This window comes from Triturus cristatus, chromosome 10 (assembly GCF_964204655.1).
Source record: "Triturus cristatus chromosome 10, aTriCri1.1, whole genome shotgun sequence".
Classification (NCBI taxonomy): Eukaryota; Metazoa; Chordata; class Amphibia; order Caudata; family Salamandridae; genus Triturus; species Triturus cristatus.
Window position 1 is genome coordinate 97996919 of NC_140593.1, and position 18952 is coordinate 98015870.

Below are 18952 nucleotides of genomic sequence, written 5' to 3' on the forward strand. Positions count from 1 at the left end.
TCGCCAGATGCTCTGAGCTAACAGAGCTGGGGGAGAGTGAATCCCTCCCTGTTTTTGTATGTATGTATGTAATACATTGCTCTCATGTTGTCTGTGCGAATTAGGACAGCTTTGCCTACTAGATGAAGTTGAAAGGCTTTCAATGCTAGAGAACTTGCTAGCAGTTCTATATTGTTTATTTGGAGTTGCTTTTGTTGAAGAGTCCACATGCCCTGAATGGTATGTTTTTGCAGATGAGCTCCCCAACCAGTGAGCGAAGCGTCTGCTGTTAGCACTATCTGTGGAACTGGGTCGACGAATGGCCGCCCCTTGGAAAGGTTTTTTGTATTCCACCACTGCAGAGAACAATGAGTGCAGCCGTCTACCAACACTAGATCTGATAACGGACCTTGAGCCTGGTTCCACTGACATGCTGAGCATTCCTGGAGGGGACGCATTTGGAGTACTGCGTAAGGAACGATTAAAATGCAAGACACCATCATTCCTATCAATTCCATGAACACTCTAGCAGGTAACCAGTGTTGTGACTGAAACTGAGAAACTAGAGTCTGCATGTTGCCGATTCTGACTGGGTTGGAACATGCTAGAGCTTTTTGAGTGTTTATTGTGGCTCCTAGATATAGTTTTGTATTGGATGGTTGGAGATGAGACTTGGTGAGATTCACAGTAATACTAAGGTTGTGAAGCAGTTTGACTGGTCTTGGAGTGTGGCGTAGGCATCTTTGCTGCGAGCTGACTTATGAGGCAGTCGTCTAGGTAAGGGAAGACGTGCATGTGCTGTCTTGTTAGATGAGCCGCAACTACTGCCAGGCATTTGGTGAAAACTCTGGGTGCGGTAGTTACTCCAAATAGGAGGACCTTGAATTGATAATGTTGGCTGTCTACCAGAATCCTGAGGTATTTCGGGTGAACGGGAATATGGAAACATGCATCGTTTAAGTCCAGAGTGGACAGAAAGTCGCCTTGCTGAAGGAGTGGGAGCACTTGTTGGAGTGTGATCATGTGAAAGTTGTCCGACTGAATGAATAGATTGAGTTCTCGGAGGTCTAGCTTGGGCCCAAGAGAGCAGTCTTTTTGGGAAATTAAAAAGAACAGGGAGTGTACACCGGTCCCCTGATATTGTAATGGGACCTGTTCTATAGCGTGTTTTTCCACGAGAGAGAGAACCTCTTGCTTTAGAAGGGTAAGATGCTCTGGTGACATTGCAAGTGATCTTGGAAGAATATTTGGAGGAGTGTGTGTAAGCTCCAGGCAGTAACCATATTTGATAATTTGTAGAACCCACTTGTCTGAGGTGATTGAATTCCATACAGGTAGGAATTGAGAGACATCCCCCAACAGGAGTGGAATGATCGGGGGTAACAGAAAGAAGTCACTGTTTGTTTGCGGGGGAAGTGCGTGTGGAGTTGCCTCTGCCCTTACCGTTGTCTCCTCTGAAACCACCTCTAAAATAACATGTTGATTGGTTGTTGCCCTTGTAAGATGAGGAGGGTTTTTCGGTGGATACATTTTTGAACCCCCCCCCCCCCTATAAAAGGAGCGGCGAAAGGAACCCCTAGTGGCAGGCAGTTGCAAAGCCCCCATGGACTTTGCGACCTCTGTCTTTTTTCATCTTCTTCAGTGATGTATCAACCGTTGGGCCAAAGAGATGTTTTTTGTCGAATGGTTGGTTGAGGATGGAGGTATGCAGGCTTGAATCCTGAGATTCTCAACCAAGCATGTCTGCGTAGGAGTACACTGGTGTTTACTGTACGAGCTGCTGTATCTGATTAGTCCATGGCACACCTGATTGAGATATTAATGATAAGTTTACCTTCTTGGATAAGGTCATTAGCCTTAGTTTTGTGTTCGTCAGGTAAATATAGCAAGCCAACAGAGCTTGAGCAAGGCATCAATAAGCTTAGACTCCTTATCAGGAGTAGGAGCCTCACCTGTCGTTTGTGAGTTAGCTCTCTTGCGGGCGTTGGATACCACCAGTCTGTAAAGGCAACTAACCTCCGATGTAAACAGGGTCGGCAGGTGAAGATTTATATTTTTTCTCCACTCGAGATGTAATTATTCTTGCCCTGACAGGATCTTTAAATATTTTGTCTGTGTTTTAACATACCTTTTAGCATAGGTAAGGTATGAGTGGCTCTCAGAGGAACTAAGTGTCTCAAAGAAGACATCCTCATCTAAAGGGTCTTTATTCAACTCCACCCCGTGATATTGAGCAGCCCTGTTAAGGAGTTCAATGTACACAATATTATCGTCAGGTGGGGAGGGTCTAGACGGATACAAATCAGAGTCAGTATCTGGACTTGGGTTAGTATGATAATCCTCCCAAGGGTCAATGTCCTGTGGCCTAGCCAGATCTTCATCCTCATCCCAGTCATTCTATGGGTCAGGTGTAAGTGGTGGTGGTGGTGAAATTGATGGTGTAATAAGTAAATTGGGATCAGTGGAAGGAGAAATATAAGGTGGAGAAGGGTTAGTTATTTTGCTTTTGAGAGGAATGTGGTAGTCCTCTGGCTGGTCCACTGGCTGGTCTATCTTCCGTTTTTTTGGAAGAGTGGCATGGATATGTCCTGTATCAGGGTTGATCACAAGTTTTTTCTGCATCGGGTCCGAAGGTGAGGCATTTGGTCGAGACTCTTCAGACAGAGTATCTTTAGTTGTTTGCTTCGGCATCGAAGGTTTCGGCTCCAAGCCTTTTTGCGTCGGAGCTTTCACCTCTGAGCCTTCCGGTGTTGAAGGTAGAGTCTTTGGCAACGGTGTATTTGTGACCGCAACATGTTTAGATATGGGTTTTGGTGCCAAAGGTGTTTTTTTCCAGCACTGGAGTGGTGCCGGCTCGAGCCCGAGCCGGAAGGCTTCTCTTTATGTTTCGGAGCCGGGCCCAAGGGCGGGGCATCGGAAACCTTCTGTCGGTGCAGACCTTGGCCCGAAGGCAGAGGAGGGACCGGAGCCTTTGTCTTAGGTTGTTGAGGGGGCAGAGGGGTGTCTTTATTCCCGTTGACCCGGAGTAACTTGCTCCTCTTCTTCCATGTCAGAGTCGACTTCAGACACAAAGAAATGTTCTACCTCTTCGGCTACTTGAGCTTGTTGCTCTGTGTCGGAATCTTCCCCGAAGATGTCCGGTGCGGAGCAGCTCTGGTGTTGCATCTCGTGGTGTTGAGTCGGACGGTCACGAAGTGTCTTTTTCGATCGAAACGATTGTCAGACGTCGCAGTCATTCTCGTTGGGTTCCGGGGACAAGCAGAGGTTGCACACTTCGTGCAAGTCGGGGTGTAGAAACTTAGCACAACACCCAGCACAGAACTTAAAGGGAGTCCGTTCCATCGACTGCTAGTGCGGTCGGCGCGGGCAGGCCCGACATGAGTTTTCCGATGAAAGTTTTTCGAGGTGAGACGATACACGACGAACGGAGAACCGTGTTCGATAACAATACTGTCAAGGGTAGTTGATTGCACGTCGAAGGGAACCGAGAAACGGTGCCAAAGCGCAGCGCAGCAATACATGTCCGAACCCGATGGTGGAAAAAAACCTATCTAACAATGGAGTCGATGCCCATGCGCACGATCACCGAAAGGAGGAGTCACCTACCTCGTGACTGGAAAGACTTCTTCGAAGAAAAACAAAGTGCAAACATCTGGACCCAACACTAAATGGCGATCTATGCATAGCATATGATTTACAGCTCATATGCCTCGAACACGTACTTACCTTATTACGAACACCTAGGTCTTAAAATAAAGTACAAAGTATAATTTTATTAAATTGGTCTGGATATCCTAGAGTCGTCGTAGGAAAGTGGCTCTGTATATACTGTTCCCAAATAGGTACAGTGTGTACAGAGTCCACAGTCCCCAGAGGTTTGGCAGAGGCTAAAGTTAGATATAACCTTACTCTCTAAAGTGGTAGCTTGGTCGAGCAGTAAGGCAGTATCAGAGGACAGTGTAAAGTATTTGTTGCACACACTCAGTCAGCAAATGGTCTCACACACTCAGTAACTGAACTCTAGGCCAATGGTTTGTATATAAAAATATATGGTTGTTTTATTTTAGAACCAACAATAAGTATCAAAATATACTTTCTCAGAATGAGATGCTTTAGTTAAATACTTTGCACTAGGCAATTGACTTTTGAATGCAATAGTTACAGTTTGTTGCAATAGGCAACACAATTTCAAACAATAATACATTGAGCTCAATGGGAATTTCAAATTAAATGCAATTGATTACTTTTAGGATTACTTTTCTAACTCCAGGACTGGATCCTAGATTCAGTCCTGGGACAGTTCCTCGAAACAGGTGAGTAAATACGATTTAGTTACTGTTGTGATTTTTAAGCAATATTTTGACATTTTAAAAGTTGACACTTAGAAACTTTTCCTAATGAAATCACCAATGTTATCCTATGGGAGGAAATTCACTTAGCAGGTAAGTGGGGTTATTGTTACTTTTTCTAGCTCAGTGTTGGATCCTGGATCCAGCACTAGTGTACCACCTGTAAGCAGTTGAGAGAATGCGTTTAGGTTATACAGGCGATTTTTAACAAATATTCGTAAGTTTGCAAAATCGACAAACTTTTTCAGCAAAAACTAGGCAATGTTATCCTATGGAAGGAAATTCAAGTTGCAGGTAAAGTATGTTCTCGTTACTTTTGTAATCCAGTGCTGGGCTCCTAGGCTCAGTACTGGGACATCTATCTAAAACAGGTAAGTAATTACGTTTTCACAGTTGGTACGATTTATAAAGAATATTTGTAGTTTGCAAAAATCGACACTTAGAAGAAATTTCACAGAAAAACAGTCAATGGTTTCCTATGGGAGAAAATTGAGTTGGCGGTAAGTATGCTTGTAATTACTTTTCAGGGTCAGTGCTGGGCACCAAGATCCAGCACTGGGATCTCTCATAATAGCAGGTAAGTATTTTCGATTTCGTTACTCGGTTGATTTTAGGTGAATATTTTAAAGTTTAGAAACTCCACACTTTTTAAGTGAAACCAGCCAATGTTACCCTATGGAAGAAAAGTTAGTTATCGGCTTTTGGGTAAGTACTCTACTGGCAGAGTTAAGGTGCTGGGCATAGACTCAGGGGTCTCCCAGGGTCAGGTAAGTACGGTTGTTACACCCTCAGCGGCACAGGGGCAGCCGGGTGCAGAGTGAGGTAGGCCCAATGTTATCCTAAGGGAGGCAGGGGGCCCGTGGTTGGTGGGTGTAGAGTGTGCAGGGTTCGTGGTTCCTGGCTGATGCCAGGGGTCAGTTACTTGCTTTGAGCAGTGCCACTGCTCGTGCGAGTCCCAGATGCTCAGAGTCACAAGGTAGCCAGGTCCTCCGGGGTTTGTGAGGTTGCTGGCCACAGGAGATGCCGGGATTTAGCAGGAGCAGGTTCGAGGGTCAACAGGCCGGTAGGGTTGGGGCCAAAGCAGTTGGTGTCTTCCTCTTGTTAGCAGCTGCATGGCAGGTCTTCTTTCTTCTTGATCTTCTTTGCTGTTTCGGAATCTGGATCTAAGGAAGGAAGGTTCAGGGTGCCCCTAAATACTAAATTTAGGGGCGTTACAGGTAGGTAAAGGGCGGGGACCACTGGGTCCCTGCCCTGGGTTGGGTACACTCCCTATCCTGCCACTCTCCTGTGGGAGGGGGCAGTGGCCTAGTCCTGATTGGGCAGGGCTTCCCATCTTCAAGATGGCGAGAGCCCGGAGCTGTGTTTCACCTCCCCCCCCCACCTGAGGGGTGGGGTTGGCAGAGGCCTGAGGGGTGGGGTTGGCAGAGGCTGGCACACCCCCTGTCCTTCCTTGGGGTTTCCGGACAGTCTTCCCACTAGAGTGGGGGTTTAGAACAGGTAGGGGCCAGTTGCTGAGTACAGCAAGTGGCCTGGAGAAGCTCACAAAGGCGGCATGCCTTTGAAGCTTCCCCTGTCCATCCTGGGGGAGGAGACCTAGCACCTTGCCCAGGATGTGCATTGTTGCAGGCCCAGGAGAGCGGATGGCTCTCTACCCAGGGGTCCAGCAGCATGTCTGCTGTGTGGCGGCCTAGGCAGCCCCTCAGACCAGACGTGGATTGTAGGTTAGGTTCAGGGGGCATCTCTAAGATGCCCTCTGTCGTGCATTGTACATTAAATCCTGCACTGGCATCAGTGCAGGTTTAATGTGCTGAGAAGTTTGATACAAAACTTCTCAGTCTTCAGTGGAGCCATCAAGGTGCTGTGGAGTTCGTGTTGACTATCTCCCAGCACCATATACTCCTAAATGGCAGCACTGCACTTACGCTGCCCAGGAATGAACCTGGGTACTGTAGGGGCACAGCGCTCATGCTCCTGTACCCACACCACTGGCTTAGGGCACCCAGCTAGAGGGGTGGCTGAGGTATGCCAGGGCAGTGTATTGTTGTGGGCACGGCACCCTGTTTTGTTCTATACCCAGACACTCAGCCTGCAAGGGCAGTGTGTTTGTGTCAGGGTACAGGGCTGACACGTGGCCAGGGTTTGCCAATTTAGGTTTTAGATTTCAGCACAGTTTTTAGGGAAGGAACACAGGCCCTGGGCACCTGATTGGCAGGAGCCCAGGGCACACTCAGTCAAAGTACCTTCAGCAATTCAGCAAAAAGTGGGGGCATACCATGAAAGAAAGATGGCACTTTCTCTGTGGTGTGTCAATTATAGATCATGTGTGTGCAATAAATGTCTTACACTCCTCTTTATTAGGCCTAAGGCTACTCCCCCACACTACCACTAATAGAGCACTTTGGGTTTTAAACTGAGCCCTGCACATTATTGGGGAACCCCTGGACACACTGCAAGGCTTAACCACCTAGTGGCATACCATATACAAAGCCAGCTTCCTACAATATGTGTTACCAATAAAATCAATTTCTGATCATCTGGTGTTTGGCCCTCCTTTAAACAAGAAGTCCCAACTGAATTCTAGTCTAAACTGTCAAGTTGGGACATCAGGGGATCTGGGCAGGTCTTGCACTGTTTTGACTTTTCTGACAGCATTCCATACCCATACCCACTAGCCAAGATATTGCAGGAATACATAGGGTTATTATTCTTGCCCTATGCAAACAAGATTTCTGCTCAGGCAGAAAGAGCAATCAACATAAAAGCCTGCAGTTGGTCAGCTCCTACACCCACAGTCACTTTATGCTCAAGATAGCCTTTAAACATACTAATTACTACTAAATGTGGAGATGAACTTTGTTTTGCACTACTGAGCTTTGTCGATCACAAGTTGGAGCACCTGCTCAGGGTTTAGTTTTCCATCAAGTTACTACATATTTATTTGCAATCAATCTCAGACACAGCAAGATCAGAAATGACTTCCTTTTAATTAGCAGTGCCTGGCATCACCATAACACCACTGATACCCAACAGAAGAACATTTACTGATGTATTCAACTTGGTGTCTATCGTACGTAAATGACATACCTTTACATTAATTTCTCCTCTGGCTACTCTCCAAGCCAGTGAACCAGACACCCGTCCTCCAAGCTCCCCAGGTTTCGGCGTTTTGGGAGAAATGAACTCAACAAGCTCAACAATTAACCTCAGTAAGAGCTCTTTCTTCCTTTGCTCAGGCAACGAATGCTGCCGCTGAAATACATTAAAGAGAATGTGACATTTTGGAGAATGTAAGCATATACCGTTTAACCTATAAAGTTACAAGAGTAGGTTTTAGCAATTATGCGGAGGTGGACATGCAGCAAACAAACATGAAACACAAGGAAGCACAGCACAGTGGAGGAGGAGTGCCACTAATTAGTGAAGCATAACAATTTTCAATAGTGAAGAGGGTCAGACAGCAGGTGTACCATGGAAAAAACGTGCATGGCCTTGACTGGCCTGTGCAGAATCTGGCAGCCAGGCAGCTTATTGGACATCACATTCTACAGAACAATGACCTGTGCATCACAAAGTCAGGGTCCTCTCATAAGAATATTCAGAAGCCTAGCAATACTTCGAGGAATCTGGCTGCCAGTCAATGAACATAGCCTTTACTGTGTGAAGAATGTCAAACTTTTTGGACTCTAAAGAACAAGTTACTTACCTTCGGTAACGCTTTTTCTGGTGGATACAGTATCTGCCTGTGGATTCCTCACCTTGTGAATATCCCCCTGCGCCAGCATTCCACTGAACTTTTTCCCCCAGCTCTCTACGCCGACGTGGACGTCATAATACCTCGGCTCCGCTCGCGACTCCGTATAACGTCCCCGGAGCCATAAGAGAGCCATAAGAGAGCCACGTCGGCGTGATGACGTCAGTTCCACCCATTTTTTCCGTCCCTCCGAGGCGAACAGGTGGACCGACAACAGATTCAAAGTATACACAGTATACAACATTCGAACAAATATACATAGTACATATAGAAAAAGGAAAGCTAAGGAACATAAGCATTTCCTACAAGTGTACCAGATAGAAAGAAGACAATGTAAAACATGTCAAACAAGACAACCTTTAAGGTATACAAAGGTGGACAACGGGGAGGCGGGTGGGCCCGTGAGGAATCCACAGGCAGATACTGTATCCACCAGAAAAAGCATTACCGAAGGTAAGTAACTTGTTCTTCTGATGGATACATCTGCCAGTGGATTCCTCACCTTGTGAATAGATTCCCACAGCAGTCCCACTCCCGGATGAGGGTGTCCACCTTCCTATACCAAAAAGTCCTGCAAGACAGAGCGCGCAAAGTGGCCCTCCCTCCTCATCTCAGAGTCTAAGCAATAATGCTTTGCGAAAGTATGGAGGGAGGCCCAAGTCGCGGCTTTACAAATGTCTGCCACAGGAACACCCCTGGCCAAAGCAGAAGTAGAAGATTTAGCTCTAGTTGAAGGAGCTCTAATACCCTCAGGTGGAACCTTACCAGCCAGGGCGTAGCAGATCTTGATGGCTAGGATGATCCATCTGGACAGAGTGCGCTTGTGCACAGCTTTTTCTTTAGAATGTCCAACATAGCCCACGAACAGCTGATCGTCCAAACGAAAGTCTTTCGTTCTGTCCAAGTAAAAGCTCACAGCTCTTTTTGGGTCCAGTCGATGAAGTCTTTCCTCCTCCTTGGAAGGATGAGGAGGCGGATAAAACACAGGGAGAGTAACAGACTGCCCCAGATGAAAGGGAGTAACTACCTTGGGTAGGAAAGCAGCCCTGGTCCTAAGAACCATCCTTTCAGCATGTAAGGTTAAAAACGGGGGTTAAGAACTAAGAGCTTGAAGCTCACTCACCCTCTTTGCCGAGGTTATGGCTACAAGAAAAAACGTCTTAAAGGACAACAGCCTCAAAGGACAGCTATGAAGGGGCTCAAAAGGGGACCCCATCAAGAAAGATTAAGGTCCCACTGTGGCATTACAAAAGGAGTAGGTGGAAACCTAATAGTAAGGCCTTTGATAAATCTTAATACAATAGGAGATTTAAATAATGACGGCTGATCTGGAAGACACAGAAACACAGAAAAGCCGATAAGGCTGATAGATAGCCCTTGACCGTGGCCACAGCGCAGCCCTGCAGAGCCAAGGAAAGAGCAAACTGAAGCACATTCGAAAGATGAGCTTTTAAAGGGTCAACGGATCTCTCTCCACACCATTTAACAAACTTAGACCACCTATATGAGTAAATGGACTTGGTGGAGTGTCGCCTGGCCGATAAAATAACATCCACCACATCAGGCGGGAGAGAGAAGGAACTCAGGGTGCCCTGTTCAATCTCCAGGCATGAAGGTGCAGGCTATGGAGGTGGAGGTGAAGAACCTGCCCCTCCGATTGCGAGAGGAGGTCTGCCCTGAGAGGGAGACAGAGCGGAGGGTGCGACGAGAGGTGAAGTAGATCTGTGTACCACACCCTTCTTGGCCAATCCGGGGCGACCAAAATAACTTGGGCCCGGTCTTAGCGAATTTTCCTCAGAACCCGAGGAATCAAGGGTATGGGAGGAAACACATAAAGGAGTTGTGAGCCCCAACTCAACTGAAACGCGTCCCCCAACGTCCCCTGCAACAGAAACTGGAGGCTGCAGAATGACGGGCAATGCGCGTTCTCGCGGGTGGCGAATAGGTCTAGCCGAGGAATCCCCCACGTCCGAAAGACGTGACGAACCACCTCCGGATGAAGCCTCCACTCGTGGTTAGCGGAGAACTGCTGACTGAGACTGTCCGCACGTACATTCAGCACCCCGGCCAGATGATTCGCCATCAAGCAAATCTGATGATCCTGAGCCGAGGACCAGAGCCGCAACGCCTCCCTGCAGAGACGATACGACCCTACTCCTCCCTGCTTGTTGACATACCACATCGCGGTAGTGTTGTCCGTCAGGACTTGAACCGACTGACCGCGAAGGGAAGGGAGAAAGGCCTTGAGCACCAAACGTATAGCCCGTAATTCCAGAAGGTTGATGTGAAGCAACCTTTCCTCTGGAGACCAAAGACCCTTGATCTCCAGATCCCCCAGATGAGCACCCCACCCCAGGGTGGAGGCATCCTTTATCACTGTGGCCATCGATGGAGGAAGATGAAGAGCTTTCCTTGAGACATATTGCCCCCCATGCTCCACCAAGACAAATCCGCTGCAGCTTCTCTGGAGATCCTAATCGACTCCCTGAGATCTCCGTTGTGCTGATACCACTACCTGCGGAGGCACCACTGGAGTGCCCTCATGTGCCAGCGTGCATGGTTGACCAACAGAATGCAGGAGGCGAACAGATCGAGCAGACGAAGGACCTTCAGAACTGGAACAACCGCTCCATTGTGGAATAAAGGGATCATCTCCTGAATGTTTAGAATTCTTTGAGGAGGAGGAGGAAATGCTCAACACAGCAGAGTCCAGTACCGCCCCTATGACCAGCTTGCGTTGAGAAGGCACAAGGTGAGATTTGGGCACATTGATCGAAAAACCCAAGTCGAGTAACAGCTGAGATGTTACCTTCAGATGATGTTGCACCATCTCTGGGGACTCTGCTTTCAGAAGCCAGTTGTCCAGGTAGGGGAAAACCAGAATCCCCGACCTCCTGAGATGAGCAGCCACCACTGCAATCACCTTCGTGAAGACTCGAGGTGCAGTAGTAAGACCAAACTGGAGGACCGCAAACTGGTAGTGTTGCGACCCAACCGTAAAACGGAGATACTTTCTGTGCGACTTCAGGATTGGGATGTGAAAATACGCATCCTGCAAGTCGATCGACACCATCCAGTCTCCTTGCTGCAACGCTTGAACCTGTGCAAGGGTCAGCATCTTGAATTTCTCCACTACCTGCGGAGGCACCACTGGAGTGCCCTCATGTGCCAGCGTGCATGGTTGACCAACAGAATGCAGGAGGCGAACAGATCGAGCAGACGAAGGACCTTCAGAACTGGAACAACCGCTCCATTGTGGAATAAAGGGATCATCTCCTGAATGTTTAGAATTCTTTGAGGAGGAGGAGGAAATGCTCAACACAGCAGAGTCCAGTACCGCCCCTATGACCAGCTTGCGTTGAGAAGGCACAAGGTGAGATTTGGGCACATTGATCGAAAAACCCAAGTCGAGTAACAGCTGAGATGTTACCTTCAGATGATGTTGCACCATCTCTGGGGACTCTGCTTTCAGAAGCCAGTTGTCCAGGTAGGGGAAAACCAGAATCCCCGACCTCCTGAGATGAGCAGCCACCACTGCAATCACCTTCGTGAAGACTCGAGGTGCAGTAGTAAGACCAAACTGGAGGACCGCAAACTGGTAGTGTTGCGACCCAACCGTAAAACGGAGATACTTTCTGTGCGACTTCAGGATTGGGATGTGAAAATACGCATCCTGCAAGTCGATCGACACCATCCAGTCTCCTTGCTGCAACGCTTGAACCTGTGCAAGGGTCAGCATCTTGAATTTCTCCTGCTTCACGTAAAAATTCAAAACTCTGAGGTCCAGGATCGGACGCAATCTGTCGTCCTTCTTGGGAATCAGGAAATACCGAGAGTGGCATCCCAGACTCCTAGCTTGCTCTGGAACCACCTCTATCGCACCGTTTTGTAGCAATGCAAGAACCTCCTTCTGCAGAAGAAGTAGATGGTCTTCTGAGCAAAAACCTTGGCAAGGAGGGTAAGTGGGGAGGAAATTCCCGAAAGGGAAGGGCGTACCCATTCTCCACGAGGTTTAAAACCCAAAAGGTAGGTCGTGACGGATTTCCAACCCCGCAGAAAGTGGGACACACGACCCCCCACAGGTCTCACATGATCTAGGAGGGGGGGATCTAGGGCTGCTTCCCTGAAGCTTCATTGGGAGCAGAGGAGGCAGAAGATGAAGATGGGTTGCGGCCAGAACCTCTCCGTCCTCTTTGCCTTCCTCTATACGACCTATAGAGGGGATTCTGCTGCTGCTGTTGCTGAGGTTGCCGGAAGGTACGAAACTAGGACCTCCCAAATCCTATAAATTTCCTGAATCCAAATCCCTTAGCAGGAGTCTGTAAACCCAAAGACTTTGCAGTAACTCTGCTATCTTTAAACCTTTGCAAGGCGGAATCGGCCTTCTCCCCGAACAGTTTCTCTCCATCAAAAGGCAAGTCAATTAACGTGGCCTGAACATCCGCAGAAAAGCCGGAAGAACGAAGCCAAGCTTGTCTCCTAGTGGCTATCGAAGACCCCATAATTCTAGCCACAGAATCAGCCGTGTCTAGGCCCGACTGAATAACCTGCCTTGCATCAGCTTGAGTGTCCGTGACAACCTCCATAAAAGAGGCTCTCTTCTTCTGGCAGCTTAGGGGCTAATAACTTCATAGAGTCCATCAGTGCATGAACATAGCGCCCCAATAAACAAGTGGCATTGGTCTATTTAAGAGCCATGCTTCCAGACGAAAAGACCTTTTTGGCTGTTTGATCAGTCCTCTTAGAATCCCTATCCGCAGGTGTTTGAGGGAAGGCGCCTGATGATTGCTTCGAGCATGAAGCTTGCACCACAAGGCTCTCTGGAGAAGGGCGAGAAGAAAGAAAGCTTGGATCCCCCAGAGCCACCCTGTATCTCCTTGCCACTTGTCTGCATACTGCAGGCGAAGAAAGAGGCTTGTGCCAAACGTCCATCACTGGCTCTAATATAGCCTCATTAAAAGGTAACAAGGGCTCTACAATTGATGAAGGAGAATGCAGAACTTCAGTCAAAAGGTTCGGTTTATATTCAGCAGAGGGTAACTAAGTCCAGCAACTCTGCAGTCTTTTTGATGACCGAATGATAAGGGGCCAATTCTTGTGGTGGTGAAGACCTAGCAGAAGAATGCTCCCACTCCGGAGTAGTATCAAGACCACTAGCATCCAGAATGCCTTCAAAGTCATCCGAGGATCCATCAACCTCACCTTCTTCCACTTCCTCCCTATAACGCTCCTCTTCCAAAACCCTCTGGGCCTCTCTTCGAGAATGGATCAGAGGACCCGGCGTCGGCGGCACCGTATGCGGAGTCAGCGGAACCGAACGTGGAGTCAGCGGAACCGGAGGAGTAGGCGGCGCTGGGCGTGGAGCAGAAGGAGTCGGCAACGGCGTCGAGGGAGGCTCCGAAGAAGGCAAACGATCCAGACGAAGCCGAGATGTATCACCAGACGGCGCCGGGAACTGCCACGAAGGAGCCATCGGCAAGAAGGGCATAAAGGGCGCCTGAACTTAATGCTGCGGCACTCCCACAGTGTTTGCCATAGGACCCACGGGACCAGATGGTGCGCCGGATGGGAAGGCAGCCCTTTGAAAAATTCCATACATCGCATTGAGGAAATGCGTTGAATCCGCACCCGGAGTCAGGAACTGCGGGTATGGGTTTGACCCTGGATCCGGTCGAGGAGTACCAGGAACCGGAGCCGAAGTGTCCGCAACTGGCGCCGCAGGTTCAGCTGGCACTGGAGAAAGCTCTTCCTCCTGATCCGGTTCGGAGTCAGAAGCTGGAGACTCCACTGGCGCCGGTGACTGCGCCGGAGTCCGCTTCGGCGAAGGTAACTTCTCTGGAGACATTCGAGAAGGGGAAGGAGATGGAGATACAACATCCTTGCTTCGACGCCGAGGCGACCTCGAAGCCTTACTCCTCGACGATTGGCGCCAAGAGCTATGCTTCCTCTTCTTATGATGTTTCTTCGACTTCGAAGAGTGTGAAGTCGACGACTCTGGCCTCGACTTCTTTTTCCTACCTCTTCTTTCCTTCTTCGCCTTGGCCATGAAGAGTTTCGCCTTCCTCTCCTTCAGGGCCTTAGGGTTCATCTTTCTACAGCTGGAGCAGTCCTCCACATCATGATCTGAAGAAAGACACCACAAACAATCCTCGTGGGGGTCAGTCATGGACATGTGGTCCCCACATTCCCTACAAGGTTTAAAACCTGACTTTCTTGTCGAAGACATAGCTTATCCAGAAACAGTAACCCATTACAAGACTACAAGGTAGCAGGAGAGTGCTGGAAAACAGTTACGCGTCGACGGCGCGGAAAAAAGGGAACTGACGTCATCACGCCGACGTGGCTCTCTTATGGCTCCGGTGACGTCATACGGAGTCGCGAGCGGAGCCGAGGTATTATGACGTCCACGTCGGCGTAGAGAGCAGGGGAAAAATGTTCAGTGGAATGCTGACGCAGGGGATATTCACAAGGTGAGGAATCCACTGGCAGATGTATCCATCAGAATATGCCATTCTCAGGTATTGCCTCTAGGATCATGCCCCTTTTTGACATGGTCACCCCAACATTTTAGCCTCGTATTTGATGCAATTTTAACTCAAGTACACATGGCTTCTGCTAGCCAGGTTCCTCAATGCCAGTGCTCTTTCCCTAAAACAAGGTAACTGTTCAATTGTACCCCAATTGGCAAGGTCTTTAGCACCTCTAAGTCCCTAGTAAATGGTATCCCTGGTACCTAGGGCATGGGTACTGAAGAGGGTCCCTAAGGGCTGCTGCACGAATTGTGGCACCCTAAGGGACCAACATCCATGCTCGTGAAGACTGCCACTTCAAGCTATATGAAATGGTGCAAACAAGTGTGAAAACACGACTTGACACCTTGTGTGCCATGCCCACAGACACTGCATGAAATATATGTAAGACACCGCTACAGCAGGCCTTATAGCCCTAAGGAAGGATGCGCTATACTACATGTGAGGATATATCTGCATGAGCAGATATTCCTCTGTGCAGTCTAGTTCAATTACTAGATAGTACAAGTCAACAGGGAAGCCATCTTATGTATATGTACTGGGCACTGATCATTATGAGTTCCCCAGCCACAGGATGGCTTTTCTAAAACCTATGGTGTTTGGTATCAAACACCTTGTCTTAATAAATCAATACTGATGCCAGTAGTGGATGTATTAAAACATGCACCCAGAGGGAACTTTAAAGGTACCCCTGAAACCCTACAAGCCTCTGTGTGTGCTGGCTGACTGGTATCATCCAGCCTGCCACCATGGATAGGTTTTTGATCCCCTGCAGGTGAGACCCCACGCTCGGAGGCCAGAAACTATGCCTGCTCTGGAGGAAGGTATTCAAACCACCTCCAGCAGGATGGCAAGGCAGGGAATGACAAGGGAAAGCACCTGCTGCCTTTGATATGCAACCATGGCTACCCTAGACCTTGGAGATGCCACTCCCTGCCTTGAGGCACATTTGGCACCAAGACAGGCAGGAAATTAGATCTGCAGAAGGCGTGTTGCACTACCAGGCAAGTCACACCCGTAAGGTGGGGTGCCTGATGTGCTCCATGAAATAAGAGTTCCACCATCTTGCTTTTGCAATTAGGAACTTTGGGATAGGGTTATGCCCACTTCCCACAGGAAGTGGTCATACAGGGGGTGTAGTAACCCAACGGCATGTAGCCCATTCAGTATTTAGGTGGCCCCGTTTCCAGGAACTCAGATTTATCTGACTAAAGAACAAAGAGGACAAAGAAAAGTCGAAGAACACAATAACTGTACTAGCTGTGGACTTGGCGCCAAACCCCGTAGGCCTGCTCCTGTCTCGAGAACTACAAATACCAGACTTGTCCTGCAGCTGTGCATCCTTCGATGCCCCAGAGAGTCCCCAGCATTTGCCAACCTGTCAGCATCTCCCTTGAAGGGGAGGAGCCAAATCTCTGCAGCCATCGACTGCGACATCCGGTACACTGATCTGCTGACCATCGGATCCACCAACGCAGCAGCCATCCAGGAAAAGGTCACTGTGCTCCAGGAAGTCAGATCAGTCTCCCCACCAATTCTGGAGATGCCAGGACCCCCAGGATCCACCCTGCACCAATATCCAAGGTACCGGAGCCAGTTGCAAGCACCAAGGCTGGTTTGTGATGAGCCTGAACACCACCGCCATCAAAACCGACCAGCATGTCAAGGGACTTCACCTGTGGCCAGCTCCACGCCAGAAGACATCTTGCTATGTTTCTTCTCCCTCCTCAGTAGGTGCACTGAGAACCGTGGGAGCCTCAAACTCGAAGAGACAGATGGTGTCTATATAGCTTTTAGACCCCCCCCCCCCCCCCCCCCCCCAAAAGACTGGAGTCCCCATTTTGGATTCTATTGGACAGGGCCCCCCTTGCAGCTTCTTTTCCACAGGTACTTTCCCATTGATTACTGTGTGCAGCGTCTGAGGCTACCAGCGCTGAAAGCACTTGTACAACAGGACTTCCCAGGGCAGGTAAAACTTAGGTCCAGAAGAACAGTCCTGTAAAATGTCTGCAAGTGACCTTATGCACCAAATGTTTCTCCCTTAGGATAACATTACAGTGTTCTAGACTCATCCCTCAAATCTGCCAGCTGTCATTTTTTGTTTTCTACTGTAAAATTTGATAACCTCTAAAGTACTTACTCGATTACAAAGGTATTGGAGTTAAAATTATAGGAAAAAATGTATGTTCTTTTTCTAAATTGGTCTCAAGTTTCTTCTTTAGTGTCTCATTTATTGACTCGGTGTGTACAACAAATGCTTAACACTACTCCCTAATAACCCTAAACTGCTCGCCCACACTACCACAAAAAAGAGCATTTGGGATTATTAATTTAAGCCATGTAAGCCAATAAGGGTCATCTGGACTTTCTACATAGTGTACCTCATTTGGGTACACTACATAAAATGTAGCTTCATACAGTGCCTAATGCAGAACATGTTGCAGGCTTTCCCTTTGAACTGAAGCACTGTGGAGGAGAAATTGCAGAGATTCCACACAGGAGCCAATCTGCACAACAGTCACCAGGTAGAAAATCAGATAGGGGCACAGCAGAGACTAATAGTAGAAAGGTGCTCACATCTAATCTTAGTTCAGCACCATAGAAATCTTCAAGAAGTCAGTCAAACATAAAAAACAGCCCTGCCTTCATGCAGGAACTGTAGAACACAGGAATATACACATTCATATAAAATATGAATACACATGTATTCATATGAAATATGAATGTGAATATACATATACAATACAAGAAAAACCCCAATAACATGTACTCGAGTCTTCTGGACCTATTAAAAGGTCAAATTTCATAATTTCCAATTTTCTTACTTTTGGAAAATAAACCCATTTGAACCCATTTAAAAGCAACTCTTCAGCAAGATATCTAATAATGACTAAAGCAAAACATAGGCAAACAGATTGGAATCAATAACAAAAAGCTAAAATCTGGCACTGCTCTTAAAGGGTCAGCTGCTTTCATATTCCATCAAGCTGCGTACCAACAGTAGGAGAGTGGGATGTTTGCGACTTCAATTAATGTTCGTAAGATGCAGTACTAGGATGAATTAAGTAACTTGCCATTCTGGATTGTAAGTTCTTCATTAGAATAGCAAGCCCACCTCCTTAAAATTCGTGAAAAAATGCAAATGACAAAACTTGACAGGAATATATTTTTCATTAAATAAACAGACTCTTTAACATGGCTTGACCACCTTTGGGTCTATATTAGAACTGTACTCTACGTGATAGTGACAGGTGAAAGTGCAGACTTACCTCGAAGTAGCCATGTTGAAAATGTAAAACATGTAGACACTTTGTAGTAAAGTAGTTGGTGCTTTACCGCTTGGTCAACGAGGTTTGGGCCTGCTAGGCAACAATCCATTTGGAAATAGATTGTTTAAATGATGAGAAGATCTTCACAGACCTTAAAGTCTTTGTCTTGGCAAGTTAGAATTTTAGGAAATCGTATATCTAAAGAATGGAGAGCTATTTCGGCTGAGTAACAGATTTTGAAGGGTGAGTTGTCTTTACTAATCAACTATCACAAAGGGGCATGCAAGGTTTCTGTGTACCTAATGTCAATCTCACTAACCCTGTGCACTGAGGTTATAGCTATTTGAAAGGCAGTCTGTGATAAATGCTGAAAGGAGAGAACAAGTCAAATGACAGTGCAAAAAATATTAACTTAACATAAAGCTCCCCCGGAGGACAAAGTTTCTTAATTGGTGGATACAACTATAATCCTTCCATAAAGGTGTATCTTGAGGGGGGAGAGTTTAAGGCTCGATTTAGCCAACATTAGAAGGCATGGTAACACTGCTTCTTCATGGAATGTGACAGAATTGTACTTTGTCGGAGACACTGCAAACGTAGTATTGTTTGCACTTAATGCCACAGGACATTTGAATGGATTGCCTTTCTGCTTCTCTGAGAAGGTTAATTCAGTATTTAAACAAGCTCAGATGCCGGGTCCCTGGAAATATGCGATTCTGCTGCATAACTATGGATTTGCCACATTTGCCACTTAATCCATCATCTGCAGCATAACCTGCAAATGTTAATTATAAAATGTTTCTAGCTCAAATCGATCAAAAGTTACTAAAAAAGGGCGGCATATGTTCCTGTAAACTGGAAGGCCCTTTGTTAATGTTGCCTAGTCATCTGCCAGTTGCTTATTGCATTGCTGGAGTCTTAACTTGGTACCAATAAGAGGAATCTTTCCCTAGACACTGTTTCCAAGGGTAAAAATGACAAACTAGTGAGGTAACACTTAATATGGAAATCATTGCGCTCATCGATAGAGATGAGCTCTCACCCTTATTAGTGGAAGTGCCCGTTCTGAACTCA

At 47.4% G+C, this 18952-nt stretch overlaps 1 protein-coding gene across 3 annotated transcripts in view; it reads right to left on the minus strand.

The window, feature by feature from the left end:
- NGLY1 (N-glycanase 1) overlaps nucleotides 1-18952 on the minus strand; it is a 354362-nt gene that overhangs the window by 62983 nt on the left and 272427 nt on the right. For all 3 annotated transcript variants that reach the window (XM_085630539.1, XM_085630540.1, XM_085630538.1), the window contains one exon: nucleotides 7413-7577. In XM_085630539.1, coding sequence (XP_085486665.1) covers nucleotides 7413-7577 — 165 coding nt within the window. The remainder of the gene's footprint in view (nucleotides 1-7412; nucleotides 7578-18952) is intronic.